The 20,359-nt window shown below is 43.8% G+C and overlaps 1 protein-coding gene across 5 annotated transcripts; it reads left to right on the top strand.

The window, feature by feature from the left end:
* Positions 1-2,119: 2,119 nt before the first annotated feature.
* Positions 2,120-20,016, top strand: nek1 (NIMA-related kinase 1). Of its 5 annotated transcripts, none has more exons than XM_041839140.1 (35): positions 2,120-2,202; positions 2,872-3,019; positions 3,154-3,250; positions 3,676-3,773; positions 3,898-3,981; positions 4,076-4,143; positions 4,252-4,338; positions 6,506-6,560; positions 7,026-7,226; positions 7,343-7,415; positions 7,529-7,680; positions 7,919-7,990; positions 8,322-8,381; positions 8,468-8,515; positions 8,976-9,056; positions 9,199-9,428; positions 9,506-9,628; positions 9,787-9,889; positions 10,123-10,197; positions 11,140-11,223; positions 11,360-11,533; positions 11,628-11,819; positions 11,921-11,983; positions 12,126-12,360; positions 12,540-12,668; positions 12,767-12,937; positions 13,057-13,275; positions 13,403-13,508; positions 14,637-14,713; positions 14,831-15,054; positions 16,133-16,293; positions 16,452-16,798; positions 16,907-17,040; positions 17,150-17,282; positions 19,191-20,016. In XM_041839140.1, exons 2-35 carry the CDS (start codon positions 2,903-2,905, stop codon positions 19,202-19,204), a joined length of 4,287 nt encoding a protein of 1,428 aa, XP_041695074.1. In that variant the 5' UTR covers positions 2,120-2,202; positions 2,872-2,902; the 3' UTR covers positions 19,205-20,016. The 5 variants fall into 5 exon arrangements, with proteins under 5 accessions (XP_041695074.1, XP_041695075.1, XP_041695078.1 ...); XM_041839141.1 differs by having other exon boundaries at positions 11,924-11,983; XM_041839144.1 differs by lacking the exon at positions 11,628-11,819.
* Positions 20,017-20,359: the final 343 nt, after the last annotated feature.

Here is a 20,359-nt window from a genome sequence, read left to right on the forward strand (position 1 = left end):
TTTAATGAATTTATTTGCAAATTATGGTGGAAAATAAGTATTTGGTCACCTACAAACAAGCAAGATGTCTTGCTCTCACAGACCTGTAACTTCTTCTTTAAGAGGCTCCTCTGTCCTCCACTCGTTACCTGTATTATGGCACCTGTTTGAACTTGTTATCAGTATAAAAGACACCTGTCCACAACCTCAAACAGTCACACTCCAAACTCCACTATGGCCAAGACCAAAGAGCTGTCAAAGGACACCAGAAACAAAATTATAGACCTGCACCAGGCTGGGAAGACTGAATCTGCAATAGGTAAGCAGCTTGGTTTGAAGAAATCAACTGTGGGAGCAATTATTAGGAAATGGAAGACATACAAGACCACTGATACTCTCCCTCGATCTGGGGCTCCACGCAAGATCTCACCCCGTGGGGGCAAAATGATCACAAGAACGGTGAGCAAAAATCTCAGAACCACACGGGGGACCTAGTGAATGACCTGCAGAGAGCTGGGACCAAAGTAACAAAGCCTACCATCAGTAACACACTACGCTGCCAGGGACTCAAATCCTGCAGTGCCAGATGTGTCCCCCTGCTTAAGCCAGTACATGTCCAGGCCCGTCTGGAGTTTGCTAGAGTGCATTTGGATGATCCAGAAGAGGATTGGGAGAATGTCAAATGGTCAGATGAAACCAAAATATAACTTTTTGGTAAAAACTCAACTTTCCCCCACTGTATCTCACTGGTCATCCCCAAAGCCAACACCTCCGTTGGCCGCCATTCCTTCCAGTTCTCTGCTGCCAATGACTGGAACAAATTGCAAAAATCTCTGAAGCTGGAGACACTTATCTCCCTCACTAACTTTAAGCATCAGTTGTCAGAGCACCTTACCGATCACTGCACCTGTACACAGCCCATCTGAAATTAGCCCGCCCATCTACCTCATCCCTATATTGTTATTTATTTTGCTTATTTGCACCCCAGTATCTCTATTTGCACATCATCTCTTGCACATCTATCATTCCAGTGTTAATACTAATTGTAATTATTTTGCACTATAGCCTATTTATTGCCTTACCTCCATAACTTGCTACATTTGCACACACTGTATATATATTTTCTGTTGTATTTTTGACTTTATGTTTTGTTTTACCCCATATGTAACTCTGTGTTGTTGTTTTTATCGCACTGCTTTGCTTTATCTTGGCCAGGTCGCAGTTGTAAATGAGAACTTGTTCTCAACTGGCTTACCTGGTTAAATAAAGGTGAAATAAAATAAAAAAATAAAAGTTTGATGTTTGTATCTCATGTTTATATAATACATGTATTATTATATAACAGACGTACGAGATATTAGACCCGGTCTCAGGGATGGCTAACTTTGGAGATCCCTTCGATCTCCACTGAGTTAGGTAAATCTGCGTTTAGTTTTTTTGCACGTTGCTTGTGGAATTATCTCAAAGTCCCTGTCAAAATAAAGGTTAAATAAAATAAAATATATTTGATTTATTCTTTCTAGTTATGTAGATTAAGTTTGTCCACCATGAAAGTTTTAAGCTGATAGATTCTCTTTTTCTCTCTGTATGTGTGTGTCTCTATCTCTCTCTCAGCAAACTGACAATTACTTAGACAGTTGAAATGTATTTTTGTTCTACTGCCCCAGGTTTTCTCAACTCTGACTGTCCATGTAGATTTAGTACAGTACTAAAAGGAGGCCTCTGTGATACTAGTTACAGTACTATTTTTCTTTGTGCCTAATGGTTGCTAAGGAGAATGTCCACTCCAACAAACTCACATACAAACCCTGTACTCCGGTTTCTACTAGATAGCACAGCCACAAAGTCAAGATTCTAAAATGGATTATATCGTACATTTTCATGAAAACAAAAATTACCTCTTTGGTCTTAATTTAAGGTTAAGGTTAGCAGTATGGTTAATGTTAGGGTTAGAGTTAGGTTTAAAATCAGATTTTAAAAAGATAAATTGTAGAAATAGGCGGGGTTTATGACTTTGTGGATGTGGTAACTAGTGACGACCCAGTACTCCGGCTGACTTTTTGATTGACAGTTTTACTAGCCGCTTGGAGCGGGAATTTAGCAGAGTCGACCAATGAAACGAAAGAAACGAAAGCAAAGTGCCACTGTAGTTAGATGGAGAGCGCAAGGGGCGTTTTGAGGCGGTACGGATACCTCTGATACGATGCATCAAATATCCTAATGGTAAGTACATTTTAGCTCAATTTAAACGATTTCAAAGCGTGTGTTGACGTGTGCAGGGCAAAGAGTGACAGACTGACAACGGAGGCTGTTTTCAGTGGCTGTCAAACTCTCATTCAAATTCATGGAGGGGTTTTTGAGATCTATCAATATCAGCCTCCTACTAGCTAGATGCAAGGCTGTCAACTAACGTTAGCTAGCTTCTAGCACTGTCCAGCAGGCCCATCCTCATCAAAGCATTTGAATGAGAACTGTTCATGATAATGTAGCCCAACATTGAGAACATTCTATCAAAAGAAGGCGCAAGAAAGAGCAAATAATGTATTTTATTATTGCAGCCCTCTGTAGTGTAAATCTGCATTGTGCTCAGTGCAGGGCAAGGGGGTTGGCAGGGTGTAATCACAGAGGGTCTCATGTAAATTAGTATTAATGATGTTACCTTTAAATTATGGAAACTTATTACACCTGCACCACTACACTGTACTCCTTGAATCATCATCATCATCATCATCAATTATCAACAAATACAAAGCAGGCAGCCCATATAGCCTTACACAGTGGTTTGTAGAATAGTACAGTAGCCTAAAGGTAGTTCTCCTGAAAACGTTCCATGTGTGACCACATACTTTTGGTGGTGAATAAAAAAAACGGTGTGTTTTTGTTTCCTACCAGCCCAGCATGAGGAGCCATTTGTTTCAGAGACATGGATAAATATGAAAAGGTGAGGAAGATTGGGGAGGGCTCCTTCGGGAAGGCAATTCTCGTAAAATCCAGGGAGGATGGAAAACAGTATGTCATCAAAGAGATTGGCATCTCCCGGGTAAGCTACAGAGAACACATAATCACCATTTAGGCCTACATGATGTTATGGAAATTATATTCCACCCATAATATGCTATAGTTCTCTCTCAATCTCTTCCTTTTCCCCTCCCTCTGTCTCACTTTCTATGGCAGATGTCTAGTAAAGAGAGACAGGAGTCCCGTAAAGAGGTGGCTGTTCTGGCCAACATGAGCCATCCCAACATCGTCCAGTACAAAGAGTCCTTTGAAGGTAAACAACAACCTGTGCACCATGCAGTCCAGTGACCCCAGTTCAGAGGTCAATAGTCAGCAGTGATGGCCAGAATGCCTCTATGCCTATATCCATTTCCTTGAGACTTTAGGGTTGTAATATACAGAGCCCATCACCTGTGGTGTGATTTCTGATGAAGCAACGTGATGAAACTCAATTGGTGTGTGAGACTTGGCAGCAGCCTCCAGAGAAGAAGTAGATGATCTGCCTGGCTCATTAATTAAACTAGAGCTAGACAGATGATAGATGACCTCACCGTGTCCTCTCCCTCCTGATTCAATCCTGCAGTGTGTTTAACATCAGCCTGGCCAGGGAGATGTAATAATTAGGTTTGTGTGTCTTTTAGCACAGTGTAACACAGACCGTTTGGTTGAACCAATGCTTTCTCTCTGTGCGCTTTCTAGAGTGTGGATGTCTGTACATCGTAATGGATTACTGTGAGGGAGGAGACCTATTCAAGACGATCAACTCTCAGAAAGGAGTGCAGTTCCCTGAGGAGCAGGTAAAACACAATAGAGGCAGGTGAAAGTGCCACCTCTCCCCCCACAGACAGATTTTTGTCATGGACGGAGGGCAGGAGCATGAACATGTTTTGACTCCGTTTTCTGTTTTCTGTATCTTGATAGATCCTGGATTGGTTGGTGCAGATATGCCTCGCCCTGAAGCATGTACATGACCGTAAGATCCTCCACAGAGACATCAAATCACAGGTAAATAAGAAGTGCAAAGAGACCCTGTCCCCTGAATATTGAGCATATTGTAGTACACATTACTCATCGTACTAATATGGTTTGGAACTTTTAGAACATATTTCTGACCAAAGACGGAACCATACAGCTAGGAGACTTTGGGATTGCCAGGGTGCTGAATAGGTGAGCCATACAACATACTAAAAAAGCTAGCCTGTGTTTAGTGAAAAGGAGGCAACTTCTTTGCAATGATCATCTCCATTTCAGTAACTCCACAATCCTCTTTCTCAGTACTGTGGAGCTAGCCAGGACATGTATCGGGACGCCATACTACCTGTCACCTGAGATTTGTGAAAACAAACCATACAACAACAAAAGGTAACCTGCACCCATGTCTGGTTGAGGGGGCATTGTCTCACGATGGGATGTAAACTTTTAGGATTCTCTCTTTGTGTACACTACCGGTCAAAAGTTTTAGAACACCTACTCATTCAAGGGTTTTTCTTTATTTTGTACTATTTTCTACATTGTAGAATAATAGTGAAGACTTCAAAACTATGAAATAATACATATAGAATCATGTAGTAACCAAAAAAGTGTTAAACAAATCAAAATATATTTTATATTTGAGATTTTTCAAAGTAGCCACCCTTTGCCTTGATGACAGCTTTGCACACTCTTGGCATTCTCTCAACCAGCTTCTTGAGGTAGTCACCTGGAATGCATTTCAATTGACAGGTGTGCCTTCTTAAAAGTTAATTTGTGCGTTTGAGCCAATCAGTTGTGTTGTGACAAGGTAGGGGGGTATACAGAAGATAGGCCTATTTGTTAAACGACCAAGTCCATATTATGGCAAGAACAGCTCAAATAAGCAAAGAGAAACGACAGTCCATCATTACTCTAAGACATGAAGGTCAGTCAATACGGAACATTTCAAGAACTTTAAAAGTTACTTCAAGTGCAGTCGCAAAAACCATCAAGCGCTATGATGAAACTGGCTCTCATGAGGACTGCCACAGGAATGGAAGACCCAGAGTTACCTCTGCTGCAGAGGATAAGTTCATTAGAGTTACCAGCCTCAGAAATTGCAGCCCAAATAAATGCTTCACAGAGTTCAAGTCACAGACACATCTCAACATCAACTGTTCAGAGGGGACTGTGTGAATCAGGCCTTCATGGTCGAATTGCTGCAAAGAAAGCACTTCTAAAGGACACCAATAAGAAGAAGAGACTTGCTTGGGCCAACAAACACGAGCAATGAACATTAGACCGGTGGAAATTTGTCCAAATTGGAGTCCAAATTGGAGATTTAAGGTTCCAACTGCTGTGTCTTTGTGAGACACGGTGTGGGTAAACGGATGATCTCCGCATGTGTATTTCCCACCGTAAAGCATGGAGGAGGAGGTGTTATGGTGTGGGGGTGCTTTGCTGGTGACACTGTGTGATTTATTTAGAATTCAAGGCACACTTAACCAGCATGGCTACCATAGCATTCTGCAGCGATACACCATGCCATCTGGTTTGGGCTTAGTGGGACTATCATTTGTTTTTCAACAGGACAATGACCCAACACACCTCCAGGCTGTGTAAGGGCTATTTTACCAAGGAGAGTGATGGAGTGTTGCATCAGATGACCTGGCCTCCACAATCCCCTGACCCCAACCCAATTGAGATGGTTTGGGATGAGTCGGACCGCAGAGTGAAGGATAAGCAGCCAACAAGTGCTCACCATATGTGGGAACCCCTTCAAGACTGTTGGAAAAGCATTCCAGGTGAAGCTGGTTGAGAGAATGCCAAGAGAGTGCAAAGCTGTCATAAAGGCAAATGGTGGCTATTTGAAGAATCTCAAATATAAAATATATTTTGATTTGTTTAACACTTTTTTGGTTACTACATGATTCCATATGTGTTATTTCATAGTTTTGATGTCTTTACTATTATTCTACAATGTAGAAAATAGTAAAAATAAAGAAAAACCCTTGAATGAGTAGATGTTCTAAAACATTTGACCGGTAGTGTATGTCAATGTGAGTTTGTAACCACCATTTTAAAAGGTGTAGAGTTTAATCACCATAATTGTACAAATTATTAGTAAATTTGTCACACAAATTGTCACACAAATGCAGAGTCATTGAGGTGTATTGTGGCGGTGGCTTCTGCCACCACGATTATGTAATGGTGTCATGTATAGCCTTTATGGAGTCAACTTACTGGCTGGTGTACATCCTGAGTCCTGAGCAGGAAGCCTGTATTGATTCTAACCTATTTAAATATGCATCATGTAATCTAATCAACCTCAGTTACATGAGTCTGTATTTGTCTTAATGAACTGTAGCACGCAGCTTCACACTAAAGCAGCCTACAGTTGTCTTCTTGTTGACAGGAATGCCTTTCTTTCCACGTTAGCTAATGTATAGAAAAGCATCTTCAGCAATAATGTATGTGCAATACTGTGTGAGCGAGAATGTAATTTACGTATCCAAGAGAACTTATCCCTCCTCTATCCATATGTATGCTCTCTCTCTCCCTTTCACTCCTCCTCCAGTGATGTTTGGGCCCTGGGCTGTGTCCTGTATGAAATGTGCACGCTAAAGCATGCAGTAAGTATCGTGTGTGTTATTTAGGTGTGTCTTAAAGTCAGTAACATGGAACAGAGTGAACTTGGGGCAGGCACAATACGAGCTCTCAGTCTCCCTTATATAATGCATGATGATTCTCTCTGGAGTCAGGTGTGTTTCAGAGAGAGTCTTTTAATGGCTGATCATATTTGCTGAGTACATGGTCTGTTTCATTCTAAAAAGGTCTAATTATATTAATTACGTTTGTACATTTAGCAGGCGCTTTTATCCAGAGCGACGTGCATACTTTTTCGTACTGGTCCCCTGTGGGAATTGAACCCACAACCTTGGCATTGCAAGCGGCATGCTCTACCAACTGAGACACACAGGACCACTATTCATAATGTCAGAATAGGCCAGTAGTGTACTCAGTCATTCCCTTTGGTCGTGTCTGATGGCCTGCTATTTTAGTTATTAAGGAAGTACACTGTGTGTGTTTCCTCTCAGTTTGAGGCAGGTAATATGAAGAACCTGGTTCTGAAGATCATCCGGGGCTCGTACCCCCCTGTGTCGATCCACTACTCCCAGGACCTACGCTCTCTCATGGGCCAGCTGTTCAGACGCAACCCCCGGGAGAGACCCTCTGTCAGCTCTATCCTCGACAAACCCTTCCTCTCCCACAGAATCTTCAGGTTCCTCACCCCAGAGGTAGGATACACACACACACAGGGTCCCAGGGACTGTTAGCCCTATGACAGTATGATACACACTGTGAATCTAGTCTTTTCAGCACACAATATGACGTTTGGTTTTCTCTCACTCAGATTATCGCTCAGGAATTCAGCCATAGCTTCCTCCACAAGCAGCCAAAAGCAGGTGTGGCGCAGGGGGCATCAGGTAAACACACACACCACATAAAATACTAACACATTTGAATGAATACACAAATGCCTCCCTCTTACACAGAGAACCTCCACTATGTAATATAGTATCTTTCTTACCCTCTCTAGCCAAGCGTCACGCCCCTGCTCCCATGTCCCTAACTCCAGCCCAGAAGATCACCAAACCAGCCGCCAAATATGGAGTGCCTTTAAATGTCAGGAAAGCCTCAGATGCAGCCAAGAAACCTGCAGAGCGGAAACCAGCCGTCAAACACAAGATGGTTAGTACTGGAGGAGAGCCAGTGACCTCTTTCACCCTTATCAACAGGAAGATCCTATACTGGCCGTGCATCACTGTCTACTGCCCCTCCACTGAGTGGTATCTATTCATGTTGTATATGTATGTGTGTTATGAAGATGTCTGTCATGTTACACCTCAGTGGGACATTGAGGGGCGTGTGTGTGTGTGTGTGTGGGTGTGTCCTCTGAGTCTGAACCCCAGTGTTATATGTTGCTCAGGCCCCCGTCCCCCTCCCAGCAGCGCCCCAGAGGAGAGTGAGTCGAGTGGAGGAAGAGAGGAGGAAATATGAGGTAGCTACAACAGAGAGAGCGCCTCCTGTAACCTGTATTAACCCTTGGATCTTTTCCTTCTTCCATTAACCCACCCACATAAAGTTCCCTCCTGACATACATCCTTTTGTTTCTTCCTCTCATCATCACTCATCCAAACAGAGTGCAGCCCGCACTTCTCCTCTCCCAGACAGTTCGGATAGCACTCCCTCTTCTATACCCCTCTTTCTCTTAACCTGCTTAAAGAGTGCTCTTGTTTTTTTCCCTCCTTCTATACCTGTTCTATAGCAGTGAACCTGTTGCGTCTTAGTAAGTTCATGGTTTCATGTTGGCTATTGTGTTTACACTACAGGAGGGCGCCAGGAAGAAAAGGATGGAGCTGATAGAGAAAGAGAGGAAACAGAGGGAACAGGTCAGCTGGGTGTTTAGCATTTGATATACTGTATTACATCTTTGAAATATGAAACTTCAGATTGTTCATCTTTATTTGTTCTTCAGATGTTTCTGTTGAAGGCTGGACAGATGAAGAGATTTGAGAGGGAAAAGGTGAGTCAAATCAAATGTTATTTGTCACATGCTTCGTAAACAACAGTTGTAGACTAACAGTGAAATGCTTACTTACGGGCCCTTCCCAACAATGCAGAGAGAAAATAAAAATATATATAATAATAAATATACAGTGAGTAACGATAACTTAGCTATATACAGGGAATACCAGTACTGAGTCGATGTGCAGGGGTATGAGGTAATTGAGGTAGATGGGTACATATAGGTAGGGGTAAAGTGATTAGGCAACAGGACCGCTTGCCGTGCGGTAGCAGAGAGAACTGTCTATGACGTGGCTGGAGTCTTTGACAATTTTTAGGGCCTTGCGCTGACAGTGGTGGAAGTATAACCATAAGTAGTAGTTATTTAGACTATGTAACATTATGTCATTGCAGTAGTGACAATCAAACTTAAGCATTTAATGTAATGCTCATAGTGACTAGTGAACTTTGACCCCCAGATAAACCGGATCAACCGAGCTCGAGAGCAGGGCTGGAGGCATGTCCTAAGCTCTAGTGGAGGCAGCAGTCCAGAGAGGAAGGTACATTATGACCCCTCCCATCATCATCATCACTGAAACGGTTCACTGCGGTTTCACTTCATTAGTCTCACTACAGTGGAGATGTTTTATCATCAATCAAAGCTTCTCCTCTCTAACTTACTCTCTTATTATCTGTCCCCAGTGTTTCGTAGGAGGTGGTGGTATGATGGCTGGGTTTGCAGCTCCTGTTCCAGAGCCCCTGCTTCCTGCTCCATGTCCTGCCCAGGGCCCCACCCCAGGCCCTGCCCCAGTCTCAGCCCCTAGCAGAGGCCCGTATGAACACTACCATGCTGCTCTGGACCAGCTGGCCAAACCTCAGCCCAAAGAGGGTGCCAGAGAGGGATTCACAGCAGGAGGAGACACTCCTGTTAGGTGGGTTCAGCCATAATTTCCTTTGGGTCATTTATTGACTCAGGTGACTGACTGATTGTGTTGTTTGTATGTGTAAGGGGTGTGCCACCTGCTGCCAGCTCAGTCCTGCCCAATGGCCCTGCTCGTCTCCCAGACCCTGATGCGGTGAAGAGAGAGCTACGGAGGCTAGAGCATGTCACCAAACAAGCCCATGTTAGCAGGTCCGTGGTTGGTCACAAACCATTCTAGAACACATTGCTCTGTCTCTGACTGGCAGTAAAGCTTTGCTGGATATTGGATAATAGTTCTTAGTCACGATGTACAATGTTGTATCAATACTAAGTCAATTAAATCACTTCCTCTCCAACTGTGTCTCCAGGCAACGGGGTCACGCAGCAGCTGAACGGGCCAATCAGGTTCAGGAGTTTCTGCAGCGTAAGAGAGATGCCATGCTGAACAAGGTCCGCGCTGAGGGACAGCTGGTATGTGTTCTCCTTCCCACCCCCCCTTTCTATACTTCTGCTCACTGAACAATAGGAGGGCTCTTTAAAGTCTGTTAAGTTCTCACAAAAGATAACAGGGTTGTTGTATGGTCATGGTTAATAGCCAAAGTGTCGATCTGGAATCAAGGTTGAATTGCATGCTTACCGGAGTTTGGACAAAATGCAGCACATTTTTATACATCTGAAATGTGGTTGAATTGAACGGTGAACAGGGTGCCCGGCAAAACCTGGCAGCCATCTATGGTCGGTCCAGCTACAGCAGGCCCAAACCCAACAAAGAGGAGGAGGTAGGAGCCCAGCTCTCAGCTCTGGATGTCCAGCCAGCCTCACCCCATCTGATCCCTTACTCATAACAACATGCCTGGGTTTGGCTTGTCCTCTTCAGTTGTGTCTGCATGGCACTACCCTCAGACACATCCTCTTAAAGGAATAATCCACTCAAAAGCTATCTTTTTGTATTTTGTTCATTAATCAACTGTTGATACAGTCCCAACATGTTTTGCATGTCAGCAATCACGCTTTCAATATATAGGACTTTGAAAAAGCAAATTGTCACTTGCCACATCATCATGATGCAAAATGCTTTTTGAAAGTCCTATATCTTGAAAACCTGATTGCTGACATGTTTCATATTTTGGGACTGTATTAAGTGGATTAATGAAAAAATACAAAAATAGTTTTTGAGTGGATTATTCCTTTAACTCTGCAGTCAAAGTCACCCAGCAGCACCTCACAGTGTCCGGCTCCCTGTACTGCATGCACTGTGTCGCCAGGTGTGTGTATGTCAATGCACAAGTGTGTGTCTGGCCTTATACATTTGGTGTACCAGTAATAGCTTTTTTTTCCCCTTTCCATAACATATTTTTGTGCACATTATATGTTGTCCCTTTTTTGTCCTTTTTTTATGAAATAAATTAATCTCAAGTAACTCCAGTGTTTCCTTTTTAAGGTGTTTGAGAAACTCAAGCTTTGTTTTTATATAATGCACCAGTGTCTTTCTTGCAGTGTCAAATATGTGGATGACTGAATAAGTTGGTTCTTTTTACATGTCATTTGTTATAGGAAACCATTTTAGTGGATTATTTTGTCATCAGTTGGTGTTTGTGTATGTTGTATAGCTTTGTGTCATGATGTGTAACCTGTGTGAGTCTGAGCCGTGCTGTAGCCTCTTAGCAATATGTGAACTCTTTGTTTGCGTGTTAGTATAACTTCTGCATTCATGTTCTCAGGAGTACCTGTCCCGGCTGAGGCAGATCAGGCTACAGAACTTCAATGAGAGACAGCAGATCAAAGCACGCCTCAGAGGAGTGAAGGTATCCTTCCACCACTTCTGCACTTTTAGAACACATCAGCGTAACATCCTTTTAATCAGCCTCTGAACTTCTGTCATGTTTTGGCATTTTTGTTTGTGGGTAATGTCATCTGGTTGTTCTGATGCGATCCTTCCAGTACGACAGTGATGGCTCAGACAGCAAGGAGTCCTGTGAGGAGATGGAGCTGAGGAGAAAGAAGATTGAAGCCCTGAAGGCTCAAGCGCAGTCCCGTGCTGCTGTGTTGAAGGAGCAGCTAGAGAAGAAGAGGAGAGAGGCCTATGAGAGAGAAAAGAGAGCCTGGGAGGATCACGTAAGTCCCCATACTCCTCAAACTCATCTGCTACGAATGTACAGCATGAGTAGGATTAAAATCACTAACATTGATTGTGGTGTGTTTTTGTCAGCTTGCAGCTCGAGGAGTGAAAATTGGCATGGTAGCGGGAGGCGTAGCTGTAGAGGTAGCTCCTCCCCTAGAGCCTCCCCCTCAGCCTGGCCCCTCCCTCCCTGTACAGGACGCTGTAGCTAGAGTCCAGCCTGCATCCAAACCCTCCACCCCTGCCATCTCCATGACTTCTGCTCTGAAGGACGTGGGAGCAGTCAGTAAACACACTTAAAGCTTTCACAGCTATTTTCCTCCATTATGCAATTTTGTTATTACACAAATTATGTTTTTCTTTCCCATTTGTGTGTCTCACAGCAGCTTGCATCTGGGCAGAGCTCTTCTCTTCAAGAGGACTTACCTAAGACGGACGTCATTAAGGTGAGTTGGGTCAATAACGTCCAATACAGCAAAGTGCTGCTTCACAAAATGACTATTATACACTCAGAGGCTAGTTGGTTGCAGTGCCTTTTGGTTTATAATAAGACAGTGACTATATGTTTGGTTTTACTGGTGATTTCAGAGTGAGAAGAAGGAGATTCTCCGGAGACTGAATCAGAACCTGAAGGCCCAGAGCCCTGAGGAGGAGGTGTCAGCCACACCCCCAGAAGGACTATACCCCAACCCCCGGCAGAGCCAGCCTATCACAGAGGAGAGACCGTCCTCTGGTGGGGACAGGAAGAAGTGGGAGGCTGGAGCTCCGTCTATTCTCTCTGTAGCCCAACAGACACTAGAAGAGACCTGTATCAGAACGACTGGTGAGTTACACCATCTGTCTCCTAGAACCGGACTCTTAAACAGAATCTTGTTCGCTATAGAAAGGACTAGGACCTATTTGAATTGATGGATTGATGAGAACCGTGGATCCTTAATCTGTGCACTGTATACTCACCCCTTTGATTCTGAGCTCCATCTCTCTTCCTCTCGTTCTCCCCAGGCTCTCAGGCTCTTTCTCCAGAGGAGAGACCATCCTCTGGTGGGGACAGGAAGAAATGGGAGGCTGGATCTCCGTCTATTCTCTCCGTAGCTCAGCAAACCCTAGAGGATACTTGTATCAGGACCGCTGGTGAATAACCCATATGCATGCATTCCAGCACAATATCTCCTACATCCAGACTATATCTTACATGTATACTAATAGATATCTGTTTGTGTATGTTGTAGAGCAGACAGTGGGTGAGGTCATTCGGATGGATGTGCTACAGGACGACGCCCCTAGAAAAGCATGGGGGCGGAGCCCGGATTCTCAGGTGCTGAGAGTTCTACAGGAAGCGGAGCTTCAGCCTCTTACCCAGCTGCTGGGGAATGTCAACATCTGTGAAGAGAAACTCACTGGCAAGTCCTTAATTTACCCACCAACACACACTTACTATTACCAACCACATTCCGTACTGACTCAACGTCTAAGTACTAATGAAAAACTCAGCTAATGATTCTGATTGGTTCCCATTCAGACAACCTGAAGCAGACGGCTAAGACGGTTGGTGTGAGTGGAACTAAGGAAGTGATGCATTCAGAGGCAAGCCCACCTGCTGTGATGTCTGTCGTTCAGAACACAGAGGTCAAAGGTCAGGAAGAGGGGACGATCTCAGTAGACGTGACTGGTCAGGAGAAGACGCAGGCTATATTAGAAGAGATGCTGAAGACCCCACCCAAACCTATAGAGATAGAGGGTGAGTGAGTGGGTTACATACTATACAGGTTGTCAGATACTGACACACTTCATCCAGAGACATACAGTCAGTGTATTATATAACACCACCTAAATCACTCAGTCAGATGTTCTCTTGTTCTCTCCAGATCCAGCAGACTTGGAGTCAGTGGTCCTGGAGGAGGGCCCGAAGCAGGCCTCAAATCCCCCAGCTGGAGTAGTGCAGGCCTGGGAGAAACAAGCCCTGCCACTGGGGTGAGGGTTTGCTGGCTCCCCACTGGAGCTGGAGTACAGAAATCTAATCCAAGAATAGTTTAGTTAATCAAGACCTAATGTGATTTTCATTACCATAAATGAACATTGGATTAAATACCTGTACCTCTAGACTAATATGTGACTTGAACTGTAATGAAGCTTAGCCATAATATTTAGTATTTCATTTATGTAACTACATGTATCCTAAAATGTAATCTACGTAATTCCCAAAAGTAATTATTTATCATGAGAGAACCATAAACAATAACTAGTAATGCTGCATACTCCCAAGAAAGGTTAAAATCTCACCTTTCTAGTATAAATAGTTATAAATTGCTGAGGTGTTGTCACTTTTGAGGACACAAGCTCAAGTACACAGTACAAATATGAAATATTTTATGATGTATTTCCTATTCAACAAAATGGTATGAATAAGGCATGAAATGACTTATCTGCTTTCTAAATATAGTATAATCAAATTATAAAACCACTAACTATAAGATTTCACCTTCCTTATAACTGTAAAATACATATTTGTATGTTTAGTGTTATAGAGAATGTGCATATTTTCTCAAGGTCTCTCTTGATCAAAACAGCTGCCCCCACCGCTGTGAACATCACACAGATCTCTAGCTTGGCTTCCTAAACTCATTAGGAACTCACTTGCCTTTCAATCTCATATTAATCTTGTACATCTATGACAAACAAAGTGGTTTTTTAAAATAGAAATCTATGAATTATTTTTTATGAATGGCTATAAATCAACCTCTGAATGTGCTATAGTGATGAAACCACTCGCCCCTGCTGCGCTAAGATGTAAGGATTGCAGGTATTTGCTTTGTCAGTGGCTGTGACGGAGGGTTCAGCCAGGAGTTGGACAGTCAGAAGAGTGAATTACATTTAAATGGTAGGAGGGACATCCCAGCTTCAAGTGGTTTCAGATTTCACATCCTAGATTTCACAAAAATATACTACTGTGTCCGTGGGAACCAGATCGATTTATAATTGAAAGTGTCAGTCGGAACTGGTACCAGAACCACGCAGGTCCCTTAAACGGTACTACATTTACGTGGTTTTAAGAAATTATCAAGAATGATGTCTTGATTTTGTATATAACTTCCCTATTAGGCCACCAGAGGACAGAGTAACACCAGCAGAAACCAAGGAGGTTGGGGAGAAAGCAGAGAAACAACCAGACTCCTCCGGTAAGCTGAGAGAGAGACTTCTATAACTAAACTACCTTTGGTTTCCCATGCTCACCTCCCTTTTTCTCCTTTCCCTCCCTCCCTCCCTCCCTCCCTCCCTCCCTCCCCTCCCTCTAGGTATAGCACCCGTGTGTGAGGAACCTCTGTTTGTGAAGCTGTGCTCCTCCCCGGCCCACCGTCGTACTGCAGCTCTGGTTCTTATGTCAGCCCAGTCATCCATGGAGGACTCGTCCTCTTCTCTGGCCTCGCGCTCCCGCTCCGTCTCTCCTCTCCGCTCCAAACACCACAACGCCCTCCTCATCGGCCTCTCCACCGGCCAGTTTGACGCCAATAACCCCAAGGTGAACAACACTTCTCCTCAAGGAGACTGGAGATAAGAACTAAAGAGAATGAATGGATGTGGAATTGCTAAATAATTATGAATAACTAATAACATAATCGCACTGTTATGGTGACCATGAAAATCCTCTTATAATAGAACACAATCAAAACACAAGTAATGAGCATATTCTCCTTTATAAAATGAACAAACAACATGGTTCAGGGGTGAATTAAATTGGCTGGTTAATTTCTATCAGCCAGTATTATATATCAATCACATGACAGGATCTGTACCTTCCATTTAATATAATCTAATATTCTGTCCTCTACAGTGATGTACAGCTGTGGTAGATGTTTAGGAAATGTACTCTGACCCTTCTGCATGTGCCTGGTGAAATGTGGAGGTTCTGTGGTATTTTTAGGTTTTGATTCAGTCTTTATTAATGAAGGGCTATGGAATGGAGCCAGTCATATTAATCACATGGTCTGGAAGAAGGCATGATGGGAGCGCGAGAGGCTATTTATCTTCCTGCATATTTCATAACATCCATCAGAGACGGAGGGAGAGAGGCGCAGAGAGAGACAGACGAAGCTCCCTGTTATTTTTGTAGGGACTGGGTGTGTCGGTGTGTCAGAGTTCCAACTTTGAGCCGTGTGTGTGTGTGCACTCGGGTCCAGCTCTGAGCCCTGCATGTATGTGTTTTCAGCGATGGCTCTCCCTGGACAGAGCGTTATTAATGCGATTCTTCCACATCCCTGATGTGTCATCATACGAGAGGCCACTCCACCAGCCGACCTCACGCATGCACACACACATGTACACATGTCCTCAAACATACTCCAACTGCCACCTCACATACTTGGCCACCTTCAACTGGCCCCAGGTTAAAGACATTTTTCACATATTACAATTTGATTTGTTTCCTTGATCTTCTGGGCATCTGACCTGCACTACAACTTATTTATGGCAAAAAAACTAATCCTGGTGCGAACTTAAAAAAGTGAAGTTGTTGCAAAAAATATGCATGTGTGATATTTAGTTAGTCATGGTGGGTGTGTGGTGGTGTGACTGACCGGTGCTTTACTGTTTATCCTCAGATGCTACGTACCTGCTCTCTACCAGACCTCAGCAGACTGTTCAGCTCTCTACAGGAGGCAGGAGGGGCCAACGGGGCTGTTGCCCCTGACAACGACAACAATCTGGATATAGAGGACATGGAGGAGGAGGCCAAAGAGGATGAACAATCAGAGACTGAGGAGTAAGACTATCACACACTTGCACTACACACACACAAACACAGTGAGTATATGTATAATACATAGAAACTCAAGTTCACTTCTCTGTGTCATGTGGAACATGCTTTGTGCAGTTTGAAAACATGACGTGCTATGAGTAATATGCGCTGTGTTCTCTCAGTGTGTATGAGGATGATGACCTGAGGGAGCTAAGGGCCTCCATGGAGAGACTCCTGCAGGAGGAGCGCAGCGAGGAAGAGGAAGAGGAGGGGGGCTCTGGCTCTAACTCTGGAAGCCCTCCAGAGGAAGAGGGAGGCGATGGCTTCAACGGAAACCCTGCTGAGGATGAAGATGATGAAGATGCTGCTGAGGAGGAGGAGCTGAACGGGATGGCCGTGGATGAGGATGAGGAGGAGGGTTCTAATGGGAGTCCAGGTGATGAAGAGGCAGGACACACACTCACCAACGGACTGGAGGAAGAGGAGCACCACAGCAGTGAGAGCCAGCTTAATGAAGAATGGCAATCGGGTACATTAGTAATCCTTCTTTTATTCACATGCACAATGCACAATACTGTAGCTACAATGCATGCAGCCAGAAGCAGATTGTCAATAGGATTGTGTGTGTGAACAACAGATGACAGTGGTGAGGAGGAGGACGGTGCGGCTGAACAGCAGGACAGCATCTTCAGCCGTCTGGAGGAGCTGCGTTTTAACCTGGAGCAGGAGATGGGCTTTGAGAACTTTATAGAGTCCTACAACAAGATCAAGGTATGGATGGGACCTGCTTACCCTCTACCCTCCTGATGTAATTTATTATCTATCATACAGCCATTACAGATGGTAATTGAATTTTCATGATGTCATTGTACCATTAAAGGCAATTCATGAGGATGAGGATGAGAACATCGACATGGGCCCCGACATGGTACTGAACATCCTGGGGACTGAGCACCAGCACCTGTACCCCAACATCCTTCACCTGGTCATGGCTGATGGAGCCTACCAAGAGGGTTAGTATCAGAGTCCTTTCTCTCTCTCTCTCTCTCTCTCTCTCTCTCTCTCTCACACTCTCTCTCTCTCTCTCTCTCTCTCTGTCTGTCTGTATCCCACCTTCTCTTATTTCCCCTTTGTTTAGATGGATCTCTTTTCCCTCATGTTTATATCACAATCACGTACGTGTTTTTCTATTAATTGTTGTGTTCAGCCAGTGTGCTGATTCCCTCTTAAACAGGTTTTCCCAGAGCACTAGACTGCGTGAGAGAGCCAATAAACCCTTTAATCTAATCTGCCCAATCCTATTCTCCCATAACGCCCCACGGCTCTACTCAGTCACTTAGGGACTATGTCGACGTGAAACACACCCTAAAGACTGTCTGTCTGTCTCCCCCTCACTCCCTGGGGGAGGGGAAGGGAGAGGGAGTGCTTCATTTGTGTCTGCCGGAACAGAACGGAACTCCCCCAGGACATGAGAGGAGAGGCTTCAGGCGGCTCTCTAGCTCTCTCTGGACTATCTCTCTAGCTCTCTCTGGACTATCTCTCTAGTTCTCTCTGGACTATCTCTCTAGCTCTCTCTGGACTATCTCTCTAGACTATCTCTCTAGCTCTCTCTGGACTATCTCTCTAGCTCTCTCTGGACTATCTCTCTAGCTCTCTCTGGACTATCTCTCTAGCTCTCTCTGGACTATCTCTCTAGCTCTCTCTGGACTATCTCTCTAGCTCTCTCTGGACTATCTCTGTAGCTCTCTCTGGACTATCTCTCTAGCTCTATCTGGACTATCTCTCTAGCTCTCTCTGGACTATCTCTCTAGCTCTCTCTGGACTATCTCTCTAGCTCTCTCTGGTCTATCTCTCTAGCTCTCTCTGGACTATCTCTCTGGACTATCTCTGTAGCTCGCTCTGGACTATCTCTGTAGCTCTAGGTCCCGTGTAGCTCAGTTGGTAGAGCATGGCGCATGCAACGCCAGGGTTGTGGGTTCGTTTCCCACGGGGGGCCAGTATGAAAATGTATGCACTCACTAACTGTAAGTTGCTCTGGATAAGAGCGTTTGCTAAAAATGACTTTTAAAAATGTAGCTCGCTCTGGACTATCTCTCTAGCTCTCTCTGGACTATCTCTCTAGACTATCTCTCTAGTTCTCTCTGGACTATCTCTCTAGCTCTCTCTGGACTATCTCTCTAGCTCTCTCTGGACTATCTCTCTAGCTCTCTCTGGCTCTCTCTATGCTCTCTCTTTGTTTTCTTCTCTCTATTAACTCTTTGGATAAAATTAACACTTGTCTTTCTCTCCCTCCTTACCACTCTATTCTATCTAGATGTCCAGTGCTGGTCTGTTGGTTTCTAACAGCCTTGCTCCATCTCTTTCGATACATTTTTATTTGATCTCATGTGTGGCTCAAGCCCTTCCATTTAGGCAGAGAGGGTAATGTTAATAGAGCCAGGCACAGGCAGAAGAGTTTCTCTGTGAAGCTGAAGGCTTCTGAGTTTAAACTATTTTTACTCTGCTGCTTGAAACCTGTCTGTAATTGGAATAACTCTAACCTGTCGCTGAAGATTAGAGCCTTCATTGATGCTTAAATGGTTTCATGTCTGAATGGAGTATGTTTGACTGTTGGGCCTAAGTGGGTGATCCTGCTGAATGCTGTGTTATGGTTGCTTTGTCTTGCAGGGTGCCAGATTCAAGTGTTTTACCTCTCACACCTCTGTACTTTCGTGTTCAGGGTCAAATGGTAATGCGAATTTAGTAATATGACTGCAAAAGTGATGTGCTTCTCGCCCATCACCTCAGATTAAGAAAGCTGATTTGACCTGGGGCTCTGAGTGGACTCAACCACTCTCTTGGGCTTCTGCCTATCTAATGACTCATCGGTTTTAACATGCAACTTCCCATCTCTCTCTCCCCCTCCCCTCTTCATCTTTTAGATAATGATGAATAGGGGATATGCGTCCAAGCCGCTGGCAGCTTCTGACAATCTGCTAGCCATCTGATGTCTTCCCAAGGTGCACTGCATGTGGTAGACGACTCTGCGTGGAGGGTTGGGGCCATAGATGGATCTGAGAGGGGTTGGAGCCAGGCTCAGGCACACTTGCATGATTGAATAGGCTAACTAGTACACTGACGTCTGTATTTCCTACTTCCACTTCAAACACCTGACTCACTCTTTTTTAACTTAATGTTCATATGAAAGTGCATTATCAAGTAATACTTTCTGGTAACCAAAGTTAAATGGAAGGTTTCGTCAAACATAAATCTGTCTGTCTGTATCTTGGAATATATTCATGGACCAACACCATAGCACCATATTAAATGGTCCATTTAAGGGTCTACTACAGTAACCTGGTCAAACGGGTGATTGTACCTCTGAACATCAGGTGATCTTCCTAATGCTGAGGTTAGGACCACCCGGTCACAATACAAACCAGGTAAACTTCTATAAACATGCAAGACATATTTTCCATAAAAACCCGTTGGACCTCCTTTTCTTACTTACTTTTTCATACAGCTAAAGGTTATCTAATGCATTTTCACATTTCTTACCTGTTCCGTTAACCCAAAAATATGTGTTCAGCTCAAAAGGAAGATGACATTTTGTGTAAGGATGTTGTATGTTGCCATGGTAGCAGCTGCAAGGGACTTCTACTTGTTTGCTTTATGTCAAGTCAGATTGCTACTCTGTTAAGAGAATGAATGGTAATGATATCGATTTTAAAGCATTATTCTTATTTGATAATAAAGGAAATAGTGTAAATAAATGCTTACTTTTTTCTAATATTTGTTTTGATTAAGTCTTGTTTGGTGTTTTACTGTATGCATTTTCGCGTGCATGCATTTGTGTATAATGACTCCGCATAGATCCATTACACTCAAGAAGGACTAACAGCAGGGTTACATTTCAGACTGCAGTGTTTCCAAAAACATTCCTTTATTGCGCTTTTCTCAGAACTGTGTGTGTGTGTGTAGTGGCTGGTGATAATTGTACCTCTTGCACACCCAAGCTTTGCCAGCCACTGAATGAATGATCACTATGTTTTTTATATATATATATATATATATATATATATATATATATATATACACACACACACAGTGG

Source organism: Coregonus clupeaformis, chromosome 20 (assembly GCF_020615455.1).
Source record: "Coregonus clupeaformis isolate EN_2021a chromosome 20, ASM2061545v1, whole genome shotgun sequence".
In the NCBI taxonomy this organism is placed as follows: domain Eukaryota; kingdom Metazoa; phylum Chordata; class Actinopteri; order Salmoniformes; family Salmonidae; genus Coregonus; species Coregonus clupeaformis.